The sequence below is a fragment of the Crocodylus porosus genome, unplaced genomic scaffold, assembly GCF_001723895.1.
Source record: "Crocodylus porosus isolate Cpor-Errol unplaced genomic scaffold, CroPor_comp1, whole genome shotgun sequence".
NCBI classification, from domain to species: Eukaryota; Metazoa; Chordata; order Crocodylia; family Crocodylidae; genus Crocodylus; species Crocodylus porosus.
In genome coordinates this window covers 8,411,204-8,433,290 of record NW_017728886.1, presented here as the reverse complement: position 1 = coordinate 8,433,290, position 22,087 = coordinate 8,411,204, and the positions used below count along the sequence as shown (strand labels likewise).

Below are 22,087 nucleotides of genomic sequence, written 5' to 3'. Positions count from 1 at the left end.
GAGTGAAATGAAATCAGTGTGCAGGTAGGGGCGCTGCACAGGGGGTCAGTTTGGTCCAGCCCAGCAGAGCTTATCCGGCCTGCGGATCCAGCTGGGTTTGGCTCTAGCTCAAGCCCACGTTATGGGTTTGATGTAGAAGTCACTGGGAGAAATGCTCTGGCCTCTCCATTCAGGAGAGACTTCAAGTCCAGAAATGCAGTACTCAACTCCCGGCTTTCTCTGTGACCACTTGCCCTGGATCCCAGCCTCCATCCACATGGGGTGTGGGGGAAGGTAAAATGATCATGATTTGTTTCCCACCTTTTGTCTGGCTAGGCTGTATGCACTTAAGCTCTTCGGGGAAGGGACTGTGTCCCCCTCTCATTGTGCAAAGCTGGGGACAGTGGGTTCCTGATCTCAACTGGAGCTTTGAAAAGAAGTCCTATGTCAAAAATACCACATTTTACAAAGAAAGGAGGAGGACAGGTTGGGGCAGGGCGAAGCCTGTTGGAGCGTCAGAGCTATTCGTGTCTGTATTTTCTTGAGGTTCCTTCTAGCTGCAATCTTCACTGTGCACTCTGCTTCAGATGGCTGGTTTTGATCATTAGGGCACTTCTCTTTCCCCCACCCCCTCCGTGTTCCTGATCTGTACTGTCGGCCTTCATCCAGCCCCGCTCTCTGTCTGGGAATATCCAGAGCAGTCCCAGCCCCTCCTACAGGGGTGGTCTGTACCCACTGAAAGCACTTAGGAAATTTTACTTGGGGCTAACAAAGCTATTCCGGCTAAAAGCACTGTGGGATCTTTAATGACCACAAGTGGTCACGGCTGTGGTTTTCACGCTTTATCAGAACAAGCACAGCTTACCGCGCGCTGCCAAGGGGCATTGGTTCAGGCATGGCTCGGAAGCTGACACCTTCCTTTCTGCAGCTCCTTGATCTTCCAGTCTGGGCCCTATTTTGCTGAGATGATAAACTGTACAGCACATCAGCTTTTGCTGGATCCTCCCTCATGCCCCTCTTGACACTAAAGGCAGCTGGTGCCCTTTTTTCTTGCATTGTTCATGGGAGCAGCTCCACAAAACTACTTTGAACTGCCTCTTAGTAATGACCTATTAGCAAAGCCAACAATAACAGTCCCGTCTAGACCATCTGAGTACAGCTAAACTATTCCTTTGTCTCCTCTTCACTTTCTGCCTCTCTTGACAGTGGGCCCAATCTGGGTGGTCTGCGCTGACCTTCAGACTCTCTCTTCCTGCTGTAATGTTCTCATTCGGAAGCGAATCGATCACGTTGAGACCAGGATACTTCTGCCTTCTGCTCCCACCAGAAATGAAGCCGGCTAGCTGGACCAACCACAAAGCGCGTGCCTGCTGCCGGAGGACACGGGCATCAAACTACCGCGGTTCCTTTGAAAGGACTTTTGCTGTGTATGCAGTCTTGCAGGGTGCTGCCTTAAATGATAATGGATTTGGTAGGAGGAGGCATATAAGGGGATGGGGCTTGAGTTGGAGGTGTTGAGCGCCTGCATCTTGCACCGAGCCCTGTTTTAAAGTCCCTTGAAGTGGATGGCAGTGTGTTTTTTTCCCTCCCTCATTGAGTTCAGTGGTCTCATTGGCTCTAATCCAATACTAGTTACGTTTAATAGAGTGACTATTTCATTTCCTTTCAAATGGCAGCAGACAGGGACTTTTCTTAAAAAAACAAAACAGAAAAAGAGAACTGCTCTCCAGCGTAGTTTAGACGTCCCGGTTGGCTTTAGAGCAGTTTATCTCTGCCTTTTTAGACTCGGGGCACCCCTTGGAAATGGCTAGCTCTTAGCTTTCACTTGTTTCTTGGCTATGGAAAAACAATAGAGCAGTTCGTCTGCTGCGAAGAACTCAGGCTGCAGCAGGTCCGAGTGGCTTTCAACCCTATAGATTCCTATTTTTTTTTTAAATCTCTGGGTTTATCTTGCGAATTAGGTGCAAGTGTTTGCGCATCTGACGTGCCGTGGGGTGCCATGCAATCCCTAAAAGGATCTCATGCCACCCCAGTTGAGAATCACTGCTCTGCAGCAACCCAGGAATAAAAGAAAGGAAGAGAAAGAAGTTAATTCCTCAGGGACACATACAGAGGAGCTGGTGACGGTGACCTGGAAAGCAGAGCAGGGGATCAGAGGGCCAACAGTTAGACCGGGGACAAAGGGAATGGCCAATACAAAACCAAACAGCTTGAGTTATGTTGCTGTGCTCCTGTTTGCTATTGTAATTGGCCCCTTCTTGCCCTGAAGTGCCTTGGCATGGGTGGCACTGCTCATGTGCTCTGTAGAGAAATACTAAACTTCTCTCTGCGCGGTGACAGAGTGACACTTTTTCGGCAAGGCAAAGTTAATGCAACGAAAAAGCAGGGGCAGAGTGAGGATGAAAGGTGCCCAGTACTTTCACCTGCTCTCCATTCCTGTTCCAGAAAGCCAGCACAACGTCCTGGTGCCTTTGGGGACATCTGTGTACCACATAGTACTTTGTCTGCCTGGTGGGCCTTGCAGCTTGAGCACAGCTTGGAGGCAGGTTTCCTATGTAGTGTCCAGGCTGCCTTTTTCATGTGCGTCAACAGGGACCCTGTCTTGGAAGCCACTTGCCTGCATGGGATTCCCACTGCTTCGCCTGGGACCCCTGTCTGGGGAAGGCTCGTCAGCCCGCACCCCAGGGAGCAGTGAAAGCAGCCCAACAAGCAGAGCACGAGACTCCTTTTGCAGAAGAGCCCAGGGTGTGGCTGTTGGCTCGGATTAGCCAGAGGGCTCCTCCGTTCCTTGTTTGGCTCTTGAGCGGGATGTTCATTTCCATGCTATGAAACTCCCCACCCTTCCAGCGAGGCTGCTCGGAGACCCTGAGAGCAGCGTTTAGGAGGGAGGATTTGTCTGGGAAACATCATCTCTATGCGAGTCCTCTTGGAGCGAGGCATGAGAGGCATCGGTTTTGCAGCCAGTGATGTAAGCTGTGCTCCCGCTGTGTCGGCAGCTGGGATCCTGACGCTCTGAGCGTTCGCTTTTAATTCGGGAGACTGGGACCTGGCACCCGCTTATGTTGTAATTTCCAGGTTGTCCTCAACACCCAGCTTTTCAGGGAAGTCCCCTACCACTGTTTTTGTTTTTAGAGCCTAGAATAGGGCTTGTGAAATGCAAATGTGTCCCGCTTCAGTGGAGGGAAACGGCTGTTCATACTCATAGAGGAAGAAGAGATTGGCTTCTGTGCGGCTGGACTCCTGTCTCATCTTGCAGAAGTCCGGAGCGTCGTGGTGTCGATGTTTGGGTTCCCTCCTTAAGGCAAATGATGCTTTGTGCACTGCGCTGCTTGGGTGAAGAGCAAAGTGCATTTCAGCGAAAGGTATTTGCCCCACTGACGAGATGGGACCTTGAAAGCTGGGAGCAGGACAGGCCTAAGTATCTCAAGCCTTGCTGATTTTCTTTTTCAGTGCCTCAATACTTGGGAGCCCAAACTTGGGCAATTAACTCTTGGGTTTCACATGGGTGATTGCCTGGCTCTAAGTCTGTGTTCTGGAGCAGGGGAGAGGGCTCCTGAAACAGTCAGGCCGGACACCCCAAATTAGTGGATACTTCTGATTTCTGCAAGTCTTCAGCATCGCAAAGTGATTGGCAATGTCTCTTGGCTCCCACTCTTTGTTCTGAGTCTAGGACCCTGGGGATACCTCGGGGTGGGTCTCATGGAGCTTGCAGTCAGCAATCTGCACTACCTTCCTTCATGGTTGAGGACTGCTGGACTCCTGCAGCCCATGCTGCATATGCAGGAGATCTAAGAGTCCCTGCAGAGTCAGTGGAGGGAGAGCTCACACAAAACAGCTTCTGGAGCTTTGTAGTTGACTGGCCTCTTAATTACTCATGGCCATGCGGGTCTTAGTATGGATGGGTGGGAACAGCAGAGGATATGGCTTGCACTGCCCTTAGGCTGGTGTGGGCAGGTCAGGATTTGGCTTTAGGTCCAGCAGGAGAGGAAGTGTGTTGGAGCATGTAACCGGGTTTGCTTCTTGGTTGGGTGGGGTTTGATTTTTGGTGAAATCAAACTACTGACATGACCTATGCTAGTGCAGACCTGGCTTGCAAATGAGCCATCAGTGAAGTGGAAAAGTAAGGTAGGGAACTCCATTAATTTGTGTTAGGGAGGGAGAAGGGTGCTCAATTGCACAAGCTTTCTATAACTTCATTTTTCCTACCAAAATCGCTATGTACAACAAGACCCTTAGGTCTTCAAGACTGTGCTGCTCTCCTATAAGGTTAACCTAGGTAGTGGGAAAATATAGGGTCCCTCTGCGTCTTATGGGCAGCTGGATTCCTTCTGTAACCTTGCTGCACCCCTCTCTGCACATCGCCCGCACCATCCTGAAAGCCATATTGTTGGCTCTCCCGGGCCTGGGTATTGTCCAGCCAGTGAAGACCAGTTTAACTAGCCCCTGGGCTTGCTGGCATTTCAGATCAAACTCTCTGTCCCACTTTGCAAGTCTCCAGGTTTCCAGTGCATGCTACAGCTGTGCGGTTCTTTGTCAGCCTCTTTGCATTTTGCACAGCTGACCAGCTCCAGCTTTCTTCACCTTTAAAACCGCATTGCAGGCTATTTTGTATGCCTTCCCTGGAGGCCTCTGGCAGTGTTGTCATCTAGGGACAAAACCCAAAGCCTTGATGCTGAAGCCCTTTACAATGCTTGCAGCAATGAGATTGTGGGAGAAAACCGAAATGCAGTTTGTTTAAGGATCCCTTGGCCTTTCATTTATTTGGTAACAAGAGTAGCTCAAAGACCTTGGTGACATGACATCTCTGTTAATGCTGTTACACCCCACCTATCCGTGAGTCCATCTGGAAGCCCCAGATGGGCATGTCCCAAGTTTCTTCTGTCATGGTCCATGGACCACTGGAGTGCTGTGGAGTCCTGAGAAGTCTTTTGGTCTTTCACTCTGAGACAAAGCGAGGTGGGTTGAAGAAAGGAGAGAAGTGAGTGACTCTTGAAGCAGTTTCTGAAACAAAGTGCTCCGTGATGCAAGAGTGCTGGAGAACAGCAAGGACACGGGGTGCTAGTTTGCTCCCTTCTCTCGCCTCGTGTGCTATAGTATTGTGAACCCCTCCGAAGCTTCCCGGGGCGAGCCTACAGAGGGATCTCAGTGAGCTGCGTCTCTTCTCTCCCCGCGAGGCTGAGTGAAATAGCAGCTGCTCAGATGAGCTCCTGCAAGCCGAGGCGCGACTGCGCTGCTGGTCAGTTCTGAAGCGGAAGGGCAAGCGCCTTGTGATATTGCTCAGGCTCTGGCTTTCCAGCCTCTGTTCCCTCCAGAAAGCAACTGTCTGTATATAATTGTAAGGGTCCTTACATTGTATTCAACCGAGATTTCAGAGCAGCCAGACTAGCAATGACTCAGAGGAGCTGTCTCATGATTAACACCCAACTGGATCCTGCTGGAGGATGAGCGTGCCCTTCCTCTGACCAGGCCCGCACTAGCATTATTGTGCTGGGGTTGCTGTATGTTTAGCCGGTAATTGAGAGCAGGGCTCAGCCTGGTTGGTGCAGTCATCTAGGAAACTGTGATTGGGCTGGGATGGGAGAGAAGAGAAGAAATGCTTTTTGCAAGGGAAAGGAAGGAGGCAAATGGAAAAACTTACTGTGATCCCTTCTGGTGCTGTTTGGACCTGATGCCATGCAGAAAACGGAGACCCTTAGGTACAGACAAACTGGTGGCGTCGTGGTAGATGACAGTGGAGACCTTGGTTGCCTCTCCACTTCATTTTTTTTTTTCTTATTTTTTTCCCCTAGCTAAGGGTTTGCTTTTTACTCTTGCACTTCTGGACCTGGCTAGCTCTCTGGTCTTAACTAGTGGGTAAATGTAGCCCCAGTCCAGCCAAGCACTTAGTCATGCACATCCTCCCTCCGCTTGGCTCCGTTGAAGACAGTACCCCACTGACATCCAGCCCATACTTAAGGCCTTTACTGGATTGGCTCCTGTATATACTGCCTTCTTAGGGTATCTGTGGGCTCGATCCAGAGTCCAGTGGTCTCCATGCAAGTCTGTCCTTTGACTTAGTTGGGCTTTGGATCTGACAGCCAGTAAATTCAAGTCCTAGCCAACCCCACCGTACAAGGCATCCTCTGGCCCTTTCTCCCTTCCCCCAGCTCACTGCACCACTTGCATCTTCCCCTTTCTGTTGCAAGCGCCATTCCAGATTTCATTTCTAAATCTGCTTGTTCCTCCTGCGAGTAAGAGGAACAGGGAAATGGCTCTCACGTGAGCGTGGGGTCACATCTCTTTTAGCAACAGGTGTTACAGAAGTGCATTGTCAACATGCCGTTCCTGTCTGTATGTTTTTCTGCCGTGCAGCGCCGTACCTCGACCTCTGCCGCCCCCGGGCAAACTTCTAGTATCTGGCCCCGTTACCAGAATCAACAGGTCATGAGTAGAAAGGACTGAAAGGTTTCACTGAATCCTTGCTAGTAGCAGGGATCCAGGTTTTCTCTGTTTTCAAATCCAAAATTCTCTGATTTTAAAAAAACCCCAAACAACAACACCCCAAATTATCCGATTAAAAATCACAAAATCCATGTTTTTCCATGATTAAAATGAAACACCACTATATGTATAGGTATCAGTTGAACACAATGTTTTATTGATACATATTTACCATTTTAAAGCAATTTGGAAGCCTACCAGTGGCCATAGCGCAAGGCTCCCTTCTGCGCCAGGTCCCGCTCAGCGGGCTGCAGAGGTGGTTCCTGCCTGGAGCTAGTTCAGTCCAGCTATATCATAAAATACAGTCTAAAACCCTATATATTTTAGCATTTGATTTTTTTTTTTAATCATAGATAGTCAGAGTTCCCCTGAACCCCTTCACTCACCAGGATGTGGGTCCAGCTGTGGCTGGCCCCCTTGCTGCTTTGTGGCACTGAGCAGCCCTGATGTATCTGTACCTGTGCCCTGCCCCTGCCCATGCTGTTGCCCCTTGCTCCCAAGCCACAGCCTCCTCCAGCCCTGCTCACTCCTGACCTGCTGCCCACAGGCCTCAGCCCCCCAGTGTGTGAAGAAGGTGGGTGGGTGTGTCGGGAAAGGGGGCATGTGGGCACAGGTGGTGTGTGGTGGGGGGCCGGGGAAGGCCCAGGTGATGCATCGGGGGAGCGGTGGGGAGGGCATGTGCCCCCCACCCAGATTTCTGTGCCCACAATAGAGGCCAGGGCTGCAGCTGGGCTGGATCAGCTTCAAACAGGAGCCACCTCTGCAGCCAGCAAGAGGTACTCGGCGTGGGAGGGAGCACTGTGCCACCATGGCCACCAAGGTGAGGCATGGTGGCAGCGCAGCAGTGCACAGTTGTCCCCCCCCTCCACTTCAGTTGGGTGATCATTGTTCACCTCACCTTGATGGCCATGGCACAACGCTCCCTCCTGCGCCAGGTCCCGCTCAGTGGGCTGCAGAGGTGGTTCCTGCCTGGAGCTAGTCCAGTCCAGCTACATCCCTGCACCCCGCTGTGGGCGCAGAAATCTGGGGGGGGCATGTCCCTTCCCACCCCCGATGCATCACTTGTGACGCCACCCCCCCTCGCCCCTTTAGATTTGCATGGAGGGAGCTCAAGAGCTGCTCCCCACCACACTGCCTGGCTGCTGTGTGCACGTGTGTGTGTGTGTGTGTGTGTGTGTGCGCGCGCGGTGCCCCCTGCATCCCACTCCCTGCAGCCCCTTGCAAGCTGGACCTCTACCAGCCTGCAAGGGGAAGCCTGCAGTTCCTTGGGTTTTTCTCCTTTTTGCCATGTTTTTTCACAGCAAACACAAAACGGTTATTAGGGACTTCTGTGAAAAGCCTGGAGACCTTGTGAAAAATATCTGTTCTTACCTCAGCTCCACCCAGCTGCATCATGGAGTGGGTTGGAGGGAGGGGAAGGCATTACTATTTTCTTTTGTTTTCTTTTCTTTTTTCTGTGTCAGTTTTTTATTTTTTGAATAATTCATTTTTTCTTTTTCTTTTTTTCTTCCCATACTAAGGGCTAAGAAAAAATTTAGTTACAAGTTGTTGTTGTTGGGTTTTTGTGTGTGTTTTTTAATCAGGGGTGGGGAATCTCTTTTTCTACCCTTCAGTTTTTCAGTGGTGAAAACGAAAGGGGGCTTTCTAGTATAAAATCTGATTAATTTTCTTTTTATGCATGTGTACACACAAGTTATATATGCATATATGTATATATACTCACAACACACACACTTTATATATTTGCAGCGTGTGTATACACACATATATGCATGTGCATATATGTGTATATATACATATACACGTATGTGTATATATACACAAGTATGTGTTTATATAGACGTGTGTGTATAGATCCATATACACACATGCGTGTATGTGCACGCACGCACTATATATATTTATTTTCAATAAGTAGAAAACGGTGTGTGTGGTTTTTTCCTTTTAAATCAGCGAGATGACCAAGTCTTTAGACGTTTTGAGTACCCCCCCGCCCCTTTTGCCTTCCAGCGTTTGGCTCACTTTAGGTCACAGTTGTGGCATAATTGGGGAGGAGAACTTGTTCTGTTCTGGGTGGACTCTGTTTTCCAAAGCCACTCTCTTGCAGGCTTATTCATCTTGCAATCCTGCTACACATAGTGCTCGAAAATAGGGAGAGAGGAGCTTGTGCTGGTTTTGAGCCTCGGCATTTTGCTCTGCAGAAAGGACCAGGAGGGTTACAGTGGACAATAAGCTGAATAGGAGCCAGAAGTGTGCCCTGGTTGCAAAGAAGGCTAACCTGGGCTGCATTGGTAGGAGCATTGCCGGCAGATCAAGGGGAAGTGAACGTTGCTAATTACCTCCAGCTACTCGAGGATATCTATGCAAAGACTCCCATAATGTTGGCACTTGGGCTAGCCCTCCTGTGACATCCCACCATAAGCAGAGGGTGTCAGTTTTGTGGCCTGTTTCTTTTTGGGGGAAGCAACCGGGAAATGCTAGCAGTGTCCCTGGATGCTCTTCCTTACAACTATGGGGTCTGCATACTGCACCAGTCATGCCTTCACAGCGGAGTGGCTTCTTGTTAAGAGTGCTGTCTTGGTTTGAGAGTCAGGTGGGAGGCTGGGCATCCACTAGACACATTTGCTTATTAAGCAGCCGTGATTGTCCGGGCTTTGGCTCCAGGCGTGGGCAGTTTGCTGGCAGAGGAACAGTGACCTGGGTTTGTGGGACTTGCAGGTTGGTGTCAGACCAAATGGCCTGGACCTGCCAGAACTCCTGGCACCCCCACAGACGCACCTGAGGACGGAAAGTGAGGTCCCACGTACTCCAGCCACTCTCTCTGTCCTCCCCCAGCCAGGCAGTCTTCCTGCTTGCCCCACTCCTCAACCTTTTCCCTTCTACCTTTTCCTGATTAGACTCTGTTTTCATGATGGAGAGTCATAGTGTGCTCACACCATTTCTGAGATTAAGTGAGAGTGCATGAAATGGATGTTGGAGGGGAGTAAAGGGCCTCATCCGAAGCTTTCTGTGTCAAGTGGAAAGATTTTCCCTTTGCCTGGGAAAATTTTCCCAGTGGGAGGAAAAGGGCAAAGGGAATTCTAGTCCATGTCGGGGGGAGAAGCCTGACCTGTAAAACATTCATCTTGAAAGAGGGCAGCTCCTCTGCTGTGATGCTCTGCATTTCTCTGTGCAGCCCCACAAGTGTGGGGAGGGTGCTTTGGGGGAAAGCAACTTGGCATGCAACAGTCACTCACTCATTTCTTCTTTTTTGCAGATGAAGAGGAAGCTCTCAACTCTATTATGAAGGATCTGGCAGCCCTAGGCAAATGCGGGGGACTGCTGGACAGCCACAGGAACAAAAACAGCCTTCACTCCAGCAAACAGGTGAGCTGCTTCCAGCTTCCCACCTGCATGCCTGGCGGGCCCGCACGGCTCCAGAGTCTCTTAGAAAGCAGTGTGTGGTGTCGTGCTTGTTTATGCAGATGGCGTGATGCCTACAGGCAGCTGTCAGGCTTCCTGCTGCAGGGATCTTGCCGTCTAATTTCAGGTCTGATGCAATACATTGCAACACCCGGCAGCACGGACCAGCAGTGCAACATGAATTTTAGAAGCGTTGAAACCCACCGAGACAGAACAGTTAAGGCATCCATGTGAGCCTTGCGTCAGACTGGTCCCAAAGGCAGCCTCCAGTCAGCCCAGCTGTGAAGACAGGATTGAGCCCCCCAATTCCCACATGCAACTGGGACACACATTCCCACACGCACATGCGTTTGCCAGCATCGCCTCGTCTCTGCTGGTTTGGATTGGATCTACTAACTCAACCCATTTCTAGAGCCAGCCAAAGTCACAGAGCTAGGTCCATAGCAGTGCTGGGTTTGAGTGTCTGGATCTTGAGCTGGCTGCGTTGGCCCCACAGTCAGTCCCTCCTTAGCTGTACAATGCATGCAGGATGAATGGCTTAATTTGATCACTGTCTGCCCTTCCTTCAGGCCAGACTGTGCCACTTGGGTCACCGCGGCAAGCATCTGGCAGTGGCGCTCAATTCCTAACTAGCCATAAATACTGCCTCTCTCCTAACTTCGTAAGTCTGACTCAGCCACTTTCTTCCTCAGACAACAACGGCGTGACTGTTTAAAATATGCTCTCTTGTGTGAGAATTTCCCTCAGTCGGGACCCGAGGCCATGCATAGATGCCTCCAGAGGCTGCTTGGAGAACCTCAGCTGTGAGGTGATGACAGACACACGGGGCGATGTGGGCAAGGAGTCTGGAGTCAGAAAGGAGATAGAGGATCAGGAATGAGGCAGTGGCAGAGCCTTGAGGGGCAGAGGTGGAGCCAAGGACAGAAATGTCGATTGTTGGAAAAAGTCCGTCAAGAATTGCCTCCTTTCCAGATGTGGCGATAGCTGTGAAGTGAATTGGTCCAGCTGTAGCACAGAACGAGCCAGGGTAGGGCAGGAGATGGTGAAGTGCAGTGGTGTCTAACCAAGACAACATCCTTTGGGTTTTGCTGACGATACGGGGAGGCAGATTTATTTCTTGCTGGCGTGCCAGGGGGCACTTGGCCAGGCCTGGTCCCTTTGAGGAGCTGCTGAATTATTTTGCTGTTCTTCCCCCTCATTGACCCCCTTCCTCCCTGATAGCAGTTCCTTATCAATTGACAAGTTGCAGTGACTGGTGCTTAAACCCAGTAGAGGAGGTGTGGTCAGTCACCTGCTGTCACCCCGAATGCGTTTCTTGTGCCTATCTTCCTATAAGTGCTGCGGCTTCCTTGTGACATGCAGAGGTCTGTGGCCTGCTGTGCCAATAGCATGTACTCTAGGATTTTTCAGTGGAGGTCAGGAGTGCAGGTAAAGCCCTGCAGCATGCATTTGTTCCCTGATGTTAAGGGTAATTGCAACAGATGCTATGGGAGGTGGTGTTAGGGGATGTGGCATGATGTGGTACCAGTCAACACACTGGTGCAGTTGGTGATCTAGCATTTTTACATGTGCTCTGGAAGGCATGTGGGGGGTGCTTTAATTAGCAAGCCATGCTAATGAAGTGCCTGAACATTACATGTATCAGCATCCCCTATGCTGAAAGATGGTGGCGGGCACTTTGAACTAAAAACTCATTGAGTGAACTTAAGTTCAAAGCACCCTACCGTCATTTTGCAGTGCAGGGATGCTGATGCATGTGATGCTGGAGTCTGTGCTCCAGAAGACTCAATTAATTGAGTTTGCTCTGACACTGGATTCCCAGTGCGTTGGAGCCGGCTCCCTGCACATGTATAGGAGCCCAAAGTGCCTGATGCGCTGCAAAACTGTTGGGCTGTGTTTGAAACAGTAACTCTTCATTGAAAAATGAAGCTAGGTGGGGGTCTGTCTTCTAGCACCCAGATGTAATAAGCTATTCTGTCCTGTTAATAGGCAGGGCTGTTTGCAGTTCCTGATCAGAAGAAAATAAATATGAGGCTTAATCCTGAATCCTCCTGGGCTTCAAGGGCAACCATGTATTGATTAGCTTTCCTTTTATTATTGTTTCTATTAGAGTTGTGCCTGTGAGCTCTGCTCCTGGAGCAGACTTGCGGTGTTAGGTGCTGTGCAGTCAAAAAGATCATTCTTGCCACAGAGTTTCTATGTATACCATGGTTGTTTGGGGAGATCCCAACCATGTTTGTGGCCCCGTTGTGACGGTTACTATACAGACACGTTAAGAGATGTTCCCTGTCTCAGAGATCAGTGTAAATAGACCAGCCAAACAAAGTGTGAGGCACAATATCCCTAGTTTACAGATGGGAAACTGAGGCACAAAAATTAAGTGACTTGGCTAAGGTCATACACAAATACCGAGCCAGAAGTTGAGCGCAGTCTCCCTTACTTAAACGGATCTGTATGTTTAATATTGATCTGGTGAGACTCTTGCTTATTAGGTTCCAGATGCTGCTGTTCTTCAAGGATGAGCCAGTTGCATGCATTATATTCAGGATGATAGCTAGCTGCAGCATTTGTTACAGGTGCATTCTATCTTTAAGTATTTGAAGACCTACAATAGAAATGTGGGAGTTGCATATTAACAGTGCCGTCTGTATTTAGAAGGTCACTTTTTTTAATATAAAAATGCCTTTCAATAGATTCAGGTGTCCTGGCTTAAAGTTTCTAATTCTGAAAACTTTGGCCACGTTATGCAGTATGGACTCCCCATTCGATAAGAAAAAAACTTTGTCCCTTGGATTGGGGAAACATTCATCAATGGTGATAGAGGTGCTCACACGACCTGGTGGATATTTGCAGGACAGCTCTAAATTGGTTCCATTTTTTCCTAGCAGGGAGATCCCAGGGGGTGGTGATGGTAGGCATTCGTCATCCCCTCGGGACGTTTCCAGGGGGGTCCCATAGCAATCTTATTGCTCCTATTGATCAATGTGTATATGATGCCGCTGGGTGAAGTTGTGTAGAGATTTGGAGCGAGGTGCAATCTATATGCTGATGATACCCAGGTCTACCTTGTCGTCTTTTCTGATCTTGGCCGTGATCCTTTCCCAGTACCTGGCTGAAGTTGGGGACTGGATGCTGATGTACCAATCAAAACTGAATCCAAGCAAGACAGGTGATGGTGGTGGGCAGACCATGTGACTTGGTGGAGCCTGGAACCTGTATCATTAGGGTTCAGCCTCTCCGTGTCACATGGGTTTGCAGCCTTGGGGGGCTCCTGGATCATTTGCTGCACCTGGATCTACAGGTGGTGGCAGGGGCTAGGAGTGCCTTTCACCCACTGCATCGATGAGAAGTCTTCGACCCTTTCTTGCAGAGTCCTATCACCACCATCATCCATGCTTTTGTAACCTCAATATTAGACTACTGCAATGCACTCTGTGCAGGGCTTCCCTTGAAAACCATCCACAGGAGCCCAACTTCTGATGCAGGTGGGTCGCCAAAAGTATGCATCTCTAGTTCGCCAGCATCTGCACTGGATCTCAGTAGCTTTCCAGGTGCAACTCAAGGTGCTGGTTTTCATGTGTGTGGCCATAAATGGCTATTCCTAAGGGACCCAGCCATCCCATTGCAATCCCTAAGGTCATCTGAGAGCTGCTTACTTTAGGTACCATCAATAAGTCAAGTCTGCTTGGCAAAACTGTGTTGGAGGTCATCCTTGGCAGTGGTTCCTCAGCTCTGGAACTCCCTCCCCCCTGAGGCTGCCAGAGCCCAAGCCTGGACATCTTTCAGAAGCGTTGAAAGACTTTCCTGTTAGGGCAGCCATTTAGCAAATAAAGCTAAGCCGAGATGCTGCTTAGAGGGTCTCTGTTCTATCTTGATATTCAGGGTGTTCTTTGGTCCCTCTCCTGTTTTTAAGTTATTCTGTTTCCTAATTCTAAGCCACCCTGAGCCCTTGCTGGAAAAACTGGTATATAAATAGAAGAAGTAAATACAGTCTAAGGGAGACTGAAGAACTTGCATGTCTTGTATACAGAATACATGGCTAAGGTTGCACGGAGCTTCTCTAATTGCCTGAATCATGGCATGGAAAGGCCAGCAGTTCTCAACCAGGGATGCTAAGGGTGCCATACAGTATTAGCACTGTTAGGTGTGCGAACCCTTATCCAGGAATTGCAAGATAAACCCAAATATTTAAAAAAGGAATCCATAGTGTCAAAAATGCTCTGACCTGTGCTTTGAGTTCTTTGCAATGAAAGAATTGCTCTATCATTTTCTATAGTCAAGAAACAAGTGACAGCTTAAAATTGGCATTTTCCAAGAGGTACCTTGAGTCTGAAATGGTTAAAAACCACTGACTTGGACAAGTCCACTTACAAGTCCACGTCCTTTAGTATTGTGGCTTAGAATGAAATTTTAATTGATGTTTTGCACTAGCCGAGTGGCTACCAAGTATAGAAACAAATCATTGTTGACAATGATCACGTGTCTTTCATTGCTTTTCCAACCGATCCTCTCTGGATGCATAAAAGACCAGTCCCCTCCATTACTTCCTTTAGCATTTCTAGATGCACTCAGACAAAAATACATTGCACACATATGTCAGTTGTAAAGTGCAGCCTGGGTATAACAGCTGTCCAAGTGAACGACTGCAGTTGTTCAGCCCATGTTGAAGACCATCCAAGACGTTTACAGAATTGACCAGGAAAACTCAGAGTTGGCTCTCTACAGCTGCAGTCAAATAAGATGATCCAGCACAGCTTTGGATGCCTTGGAGGGTAACATTTTATGCAACCCAATGGGTGGAGAGCACAGCAAGCCGTGTGGGGGATGTTTTGAGGATTGCTGGCATTTGAAGAGTTTTTCTGAAGTAGCGTACTTCTTTTACAAAGGCAGAAAAATCCTAGCTGTCATTTTGGAAGCTATGGAGGTACATACTGTATATACAGGGGCACAATTATTGACTTCACTCGAACCTAGGGAAATACCAGGTTTCTTGGGTGAGCCCTGAAGAGCTGAAGTTACAGAAAGCGAGTGTCTTGCAAGGACGCTTGTTTACATGTGCACATGCACCCCACCTTAATTTATAAAGCAGGCTGCTGCATTATGTCATTCTCTGATATGAGCTTTAAAATATTGGCTGTCACTCGGCTTAAAAGTTGTTGTTGTTGTGGGGATCCAAATGTTCTCTCTGATTACGGCATTAGTTCTTGGAAAAGCGTCCTGGTCCTAAAACCATTTGGACTGGTCCAACATTGGGTGTCTCGCATGTAGTTTTTAAAAGTAAAGAGACCAGATGTAGGCGTACTTAGTGTGTGGCCCCTTGAAATCCCAGGGTGTTGGATGATCAGCTTCCATGATTGGCACCTTGTTCTTCTTGCACACCCATGCCGGAGAATTACAGACCCAGAGTGGGCTGGGCTGGGCTCGGGGAGGCGGAGGACACTGGAGCACAGCAAATTGCTGGTTCATGCAATTCAAATGAGTCAGGCTTGAGTCCGGCCAGAGCTCAGCCTGTGAGGCTGGGACCAGCCAGCTGGATGGAGAGTTGCTGGGGGTTTGCGTTCTGTTAGGCAGAGCTGGGTCATAAAATTGCAGTCTTAATTTCAGCAAAAATTCAAAACCTCCTTCCTCCAAATTCCTGTTTGGAAATGCTGTTGTGAGGTCTTGGGATTTATGGTTCAGATATACATGTTCCTATTCCCTGTTGTGGACCAGGCTTGCTGGTTGGACTTTACGCCCCTTGATACTCCATCCTCTCCTGTCTTGGAGCAGAGAGGCAATACGTCCTGGGAAATGTAGTCTGCTCTGTCAAGGAGACTGAAAACCTGAGGCACTTACAGTACAGCTCCCTGATTAAAGCTACCAAATGTCCCGAGTGATTGGAACAGCCTCGACTCGGACAAAGCCATCCCGATGTCCTGATGCAGTTCAAAAAGGGGGATTTTAGCTCGATTCAGTATTCTTGTCAGGGGGAAAAAAACCACTTAAGGCTCCAGAATGGGCCCAGACAGTTCTGCAGTGAGATGGAGCAGGCGGTGGCTTCGTGCTGGGAGGTAGCACAGAAGTAGTGCAGTTTAATGGCTTCGTGTGATGCTACCTTATGCTGATGAGCTCTGCTGAAAGGCAAAGCCTGTTGCACAGGCACCATGCAGCGCAAAGCTGACTGTACCACGGTGGCACACATGAAGCAGGCATGTGTCCCTCCAGTGGTCTCTGGTTCCCATCCTGGTTACAGCTCCCATAACTTTGGGGGGCTTCCTCTACGAGGTGCTATAGCAGCACAGCCACAGATTTTGGTTTTGGGGCATTTAGATTTTTGGATTTTTATTTTATTTTATTTTTTGGAGGAAACAGTCACGTTCTCCCTGAAAAGCAAAGACTTCTTGTGAAAAGTCATGTAGTTGGCAGCCCAATTTTGCACCGAAAAACAATTTGGATAAAAGTGTTTTGAGCAGACCTCCTGTTTTTCACCTGTCTCTGTGTGTCCATCACAATCGGGACAAGAACGGGTGTTTTATTGCCTCTGTACTTCCTAGTCATTCCTCTGCGTTCTCCTGTCCTGTACCATCTCCTCCTCCTTTTCAGAGCTTTTAAACTGCTGTTTACATTTCTGGCTGCCTTTATTAGCATTTAGGATTGCGCAAAACTAGCTGATAATGTGTGCTGGTGTGGGCACGCACATTTGTGCGTGGTGCCAAACATCATCATGAAATTATTCATAACTTTGTTTAAATGCCCTGCAGCAAATCTAAATTTTTCTTTAGGCAGAATACTTGCGGCTGAGTTTCTCATCCAGCTGTATGAAAACAGGGCTTGGTCCCAGGCTGAATGTTGAATTTCCAATGCTGGATTGCTAGAATAAGTGAGGAAGAAGAACAATTATGCCTAGCTGTTGTCCTTTTCCACCTAACGATCTTGTTTCTCCTCCATTTTACGAATGGGGAGGCTGAGGCATGTAAAGGGGAAATGGCTTGATTTGTCCACGGTCACTCTGCAAAGAGGCAGCAGTGCTGGGAGCTGAACCTGTGTGTCCTGAGTCCTGGCCCAGTGCTCTTCTCCATAAATGGCACTGCTTGCCTTGCAGAGGTAGGATAAATTGAAGTAAAGAGAGAACATGCTTGGCAGGGCACAGGAAATGTAACATAAAGAGAGACGGAGCACACGTCTGCATATCGGCTCCAACCTTTAACAAACTGGGGTTGTAGAGGGACCTGTCCACGGGGATGGTCACCCATAACTGCTGCCAAAGGTTGCATCCTCGGCAGCAGCTGCCAGGGGGCCCTGCGGGCTGGGTTGGCTGGACCTGTCCTGAGTGAACGAATGTGGGGTTCTGGCATTCCTCCCAGAAAGCAAGAGGAAAAGAGGAAATGGGTACTGAGAATAACAGCAGAGGATGCCCTGCAATCTACTGTAGGAAGGAAAGGGGTGAGGGAACAACGAAGTGAAACCAGGAAGGGTAAAAGGGACCAGAGAGAAATGGAACAACACGGGCAGTTCAGAGAACAAGGGTCTGCGCAATGGATTCAGACGTAGCGATCAAAGCAGGAGCCGACACGTGCTATCGGCAAGACGTAGCTTTAATCTCTGGCTGTTCGCCAGTCGTCTTCAAAGCATTGTCAAGAGGGACTGGCATCATTTTCTCCAGTGAACAGCTGGGGAAACATGCCCAGCATGCTGGAGGGACTTGCCTTGAGGCACTGTGCAATCCAGTGGCGGAGCTGGGAGTGGAACTCAGGCCTCCTGGATCCCAGCCCAGTGCTCTCTCCACTAGCTCTCCCTCCGTCACACTACACAGCTGCCTTTCCGCGGCAGGGAGTGTGCTTTTGAGAAGGGCATGGACGCATGTGAATCTTGCAAGCTGTAGGAGCAGGCTGCAAGCAGGAGCGGGTGGGGGAAACTGCCTGGTGCTGACCTTCGTCGTTTCTTCTGTGCAAAAAGAAAATTCCCATAGGACAGAGCAGCTCAGCTCACCCATCCACTGCCTCTCTCCCAGCAGGAGACCTCCAGGCTCTGAGCTAACCATGTCCCATGCTCTTTCATCGTGAGGGAAGGGGATGCGCAGGACCGACAGAGACCAGGATTTCCTGGTAGCTTTTTCCAAAAAGGAAAAGGGGGAAGTGGGCAACATTTTATCTGTTTAAACTGCTGGAGAGCCTAACAGCTGAGTGCTCCATGCAGATAACTGCTCACGCTGTGGATCAGTCGTGTTCTGCCGTGGCCTAGATTATAACTAATATTCTGTTGCTAAAAACAGGGCAAAGTATAGAACGACGCCAAGTAAATGTTTGGTTTTTGGTTGCAGCCGTGTTGGTCTAAGGACAGAGACTTCCTCTGTCTGAAGAAGGGCAATTGCATTCGAAAGTTTGCAAAGATCTGTTTTTTCCCCAGCTACTCAGCTGGTCTAATGAAAGATAGCACATCTCCCCGAAGCACCTGGCCTGCCAAGTAAATGTCTGAGGGATCCTCTGCAGTCTGCCGCTGCCGCCATGCCTTTCCGCTGCCCATTAGACCCTGCGCTTCTTTCCTTTTACATGCCTTTTGGATGTGTGCCCCAAAGGTGACTTGCTTCCCAGCAAGAGCCTGGCACCTCCCAGCCAGGTCTGTATGCCCCTTGCCTGTCTCCCTCGGCTCTTTCCATCCCAGGCTGGTGCGCGTGTGTGCTTTTTATTACAAACAGCCGTGTGCTCTTCAGGGAACTCTGCATAAGATTATGATTCACCTCGTTTGGAAGGACTTTTTCCATTTTCCAACGCTTCTAATCTAAACCAGCGAAGCGATGCTGTTTCTCCCCCAGCTCCACTGGGAAAGGAGGAGTGGGGGAAGAGGGCAGCGTAGCCCCATTTTGGCCATATCCGGAGGGTGTGACCCCGTCGGCAGAACAGGTTCCAGGCATAAGCAGCCGGGTCCTTTCCTCCAAGCCGGTCGCATGAGTTGTGGTGGCTGAGATGTCTTCGGCTTTTGCTGTGGTTTTTTTTTTTTTGTTCCCATTTTGCTTCTAACTTGCTGTGGGTTGAAGCTACATTCATGCCGACCCTTTTTTCCTTTGAAACCTTGAGGTTTCGGACCGCTCTTCCTTTAAATAGAATTTTTAAGGAAGGAGCTAAAAAATAGGAAGGAAAAAAAAACTTGGAAAGACCATGACAGGCTTGTGGTCACCAGAGTGGCTTTGTGTGTATATCTCTTTCTTTTCCCCTTTTTAGGCTTGGAAGGTAACGAGTGAAATTTTAGAGGCCATTGGGTAACTAGGCCACAGGAAACTGCAGCCCAAATACCTTGGAGGAGACATTCAGGCAGAAAGCGAGGGAGCGCTGTGCCTGCCAGGGCCTTTTTTAATGTAGATACTGTTTGCATTAAGGTTGGGCCAGCGGGTGCCCTCCAAGCTCAGAGCCTTACCAGCCAAGACATCGGGCAAGAAGTTTGGCATGACACCAAAGTTGTGTTTTAAATCACTGCCAGAGATGTGGCTTGTTTAAGACTGGGAGTGAGGTGTGGAGGGAGGGTGGTCAAGTGGCCAAGGTTTGAATCCAAAACAAGAGGGGCAGCCCTTCCTCTGCCACAGACTTCTAGCGTGACCTTAGGCCTCTCACAACTAGATCTTTTACTACAGCCCTGTGAGACTAAGTAGGGCCTCAAATATAGGTTTTTTGCTTTTTGGGTGATTGCATTAACTCCTAGCCCAGTGCTTCTCGACCGTTTTAGACTCAAGGCACCCCTTGGAAAAGCCCCCCCCAACCCCATGAGCTGCACTAGAGCTGCACGATGAACCTGGGCCAGCCTGGCCTATTTCCCTGCTGCTGCACGCAGCTTCCCGAGCTGGCTGGAGCTGGGCACTGCCGCGGGGGTCCACCTGCACGGACTATGAGCACCCCAAGAGCCTACTCTCTCCTGCTGCTGCCGCCGCCACTGGCAGGGACTGTGCACCATGGCGGGGAGGGGGGCACGCACACAGCCCACCGTACCCCCTCCCCCCCAGCTGGGACCCGGATCTTGGTTGGGACTTGGAGGCACCACCAAAAGTCAGTGGTGGTGGCCTACAGCAGAAGCTGAGAGTATTGAGCAAAGCTGAGACTAGCATGAATTTAAATGCTATTAGCTGCAGATCTGATAACGCATAAAATGAGAGATTTCGAAACTGCATCGTGAGCACATTGCTCCTCTCTCTATTGTGCCTCCCCCAGCTCATGTATTTTAAAACCCTAGCTTATTTGGGTGCTTTTTATATTAGCCTGTCCAAAAACCGCTCTAAATAAATAAAGTGTCGTCCCCCCCCTTGCATCCAGCTTGTTTGTTTTTCTCCTTGCAAGTGGAGCACAGTTATATGGGGCAGCTGGCGTATTTGGGTTGGCCATATGCCAGAGGAGATCGGCCGGTTGTTGATGCAGAAGAAAAGGATGCAGCAGGTTTTTTCCTCTCCGGAGTTGTTACTAGTGTTGTGACATTTTTCCAGCAACAAGCTGTTTTGAAACGTGCTTGTCCGAGAAGCTGTTTTGATTAGCATAAACCTGCGTTGAGTTGGAGACCCCAGTTCAGCGATGCCTTTGAGCGCGCAGGGTTTTCTGAGCCAAGCTCCATTTTTTGGGGGTTTTTTTGTCTTGCTCCTGAGCGGGCATGAACCTCAGGAGATCCTTGCCCTGGTTCCCTTCTCATGGCTGCCAGGGAAACTGCAGCTGGAGATATTTTAGGTGGGATGTTAGGAAGAACTTTTGCCCAGAGAGGTGGTGCCATCTTCACCCGTGATTGTTTCTGAGAGCAGTTAGATAAGACACTTGCCTAGGCTGGCTTAGATGGGGCAGATCCTGCTTTGAGTTGGACTAGGTGACCTCCAGGTCCCTTCCAGCCCTGCTCTTCTGTGCTTCTAGGCACCAAATCCTGATTTTTATCAGCAGCAATGAGAGGGTCTGGGTATTTCACCTAGACACTTGAGGTCAGGCCTCAAGAGTATGCAGAAGTTCAGATTAGGAGTGACCCTGGCCTGCCCTCGCTCTTCTCAGGCAAACATCTCCCCAGGCTCAAGGGCTGCATATTTTGCACTCACTTTTTGTTGTTGGGTGCTCTCTACAATATTTGCAACCCAAAATGTTGGGTCAGAAACAATCACCCTCCTCCCTTTCAACTTCCAGGTATTTGAAAGCCAGGTCAGGATTTTGGGGTCTGATTGTAATTAGGGTGCTGATTAGACGTATTCCAGTGCCTTTGAAACTGGAAAAACTGGCTTCAGGTACCTCAGTGGTTCTCCTGGGAGCATCCCTTTTCATGATCTTTCACCTTTCTCCTTCTGGTCCTGGCTGGGCACACTGGGAGTATCTACATATGCATTTACTGCACAGTAATTTACTGCATTTTAAGTGTCTTTTACACCAGCGTCTACATGTGCAGGCATTACAGCATAGTAATTCTGTGTGTGGACTGACTTGGGTTACTGCACAGTAAGGCCTCTACATGTGCCTTACTGCGCAGTAATTACTTGGGTGTAAATTGGTACCTGCATCATGCAGGTAGCAAATTTATGCCCAGGTTGGAGTAAGTTGCCATAGTTACTGCTCAGTAATGATGCACGTGTAGATGCGCCCGCTGTGTATATAAGGAAAGAGATATTCTCCAGGTATTTTGGCACTTCAGGTGCAAGTTCAAAACTGGAAATAATATCCTTTTATCTTGAAGCACTAAGTATAATGGGTTCTGGCCAAGTGAGGAGATTTACTACTCTTAACTGAACCCCCCCTAAGCTTGTTCCTGCTTTCTTCAGCTCTTGATGCACATAGCTTTTAGGGTGGCATGCCTTGAATTCAGTAGATGTTGCAGTACTTGGAAATCTGGCCCTTTAAAAATAATCCCAAAGACTAGGCAGGCCACATTCCCCATTAGAGACAATGCCATTTCAGCTCTGCCTGCCTTCGAAAGGGTGAGAGTATGGAAACTGTGCCTTCACACTCTGGAAATACAGGGTTAGTGATAAGGAGCAGCCTCAGGAAGTGTTGTCATCCACCCGTTCAGGAGTTGTCCTGTTCAGACGCAGGGAGTGTGAGGCTGATTCTTCCTCGACGGTGCAGCCCTGCTGCTCCAGCTAAGGTGGGCAGTGCATTTGGAGCTTCTCTATAAAAGAAAACAAAAAAACCCCGTTGGTTTAATACAGACAAAGTGAGAGCGAGCATGACTACGGCTACAAGCAGCTAACTAGTTCTGCATACAGCAGGCTGTAAGGGTGAGGCAGGACAACTTGTGTTTTTGG

At 49.2% G+C, this 22,087-nt stretch overlaps 1 protein-coding gene across 3 annotated transcripts in view; it reads left to right on the top strand.

Moving 5' to 3' along the window:
• LOC109306583 (mitogen-activated protein kinase kinase kinase 3-like) overlaps nt 1-22,087 on the top strand; it is a 94,145-nt gene that overhangs the window by 27,000 nt on the left and 45,058 nt on the right. For all 3 annotated transcript variants that reach the window (XM_019530080.1, XM_019530064.1, XM_019530073.1), the window contains exon 3: nt 9,716-9,825. In XM_019530080.1, the coding sequence (XP_019385625.1) occupies nt 9,716-9,825 (110 nt within the window). The remainder of the gene's footprint in view (nt 1-9,715; nt 9,826-22,087) is intronic.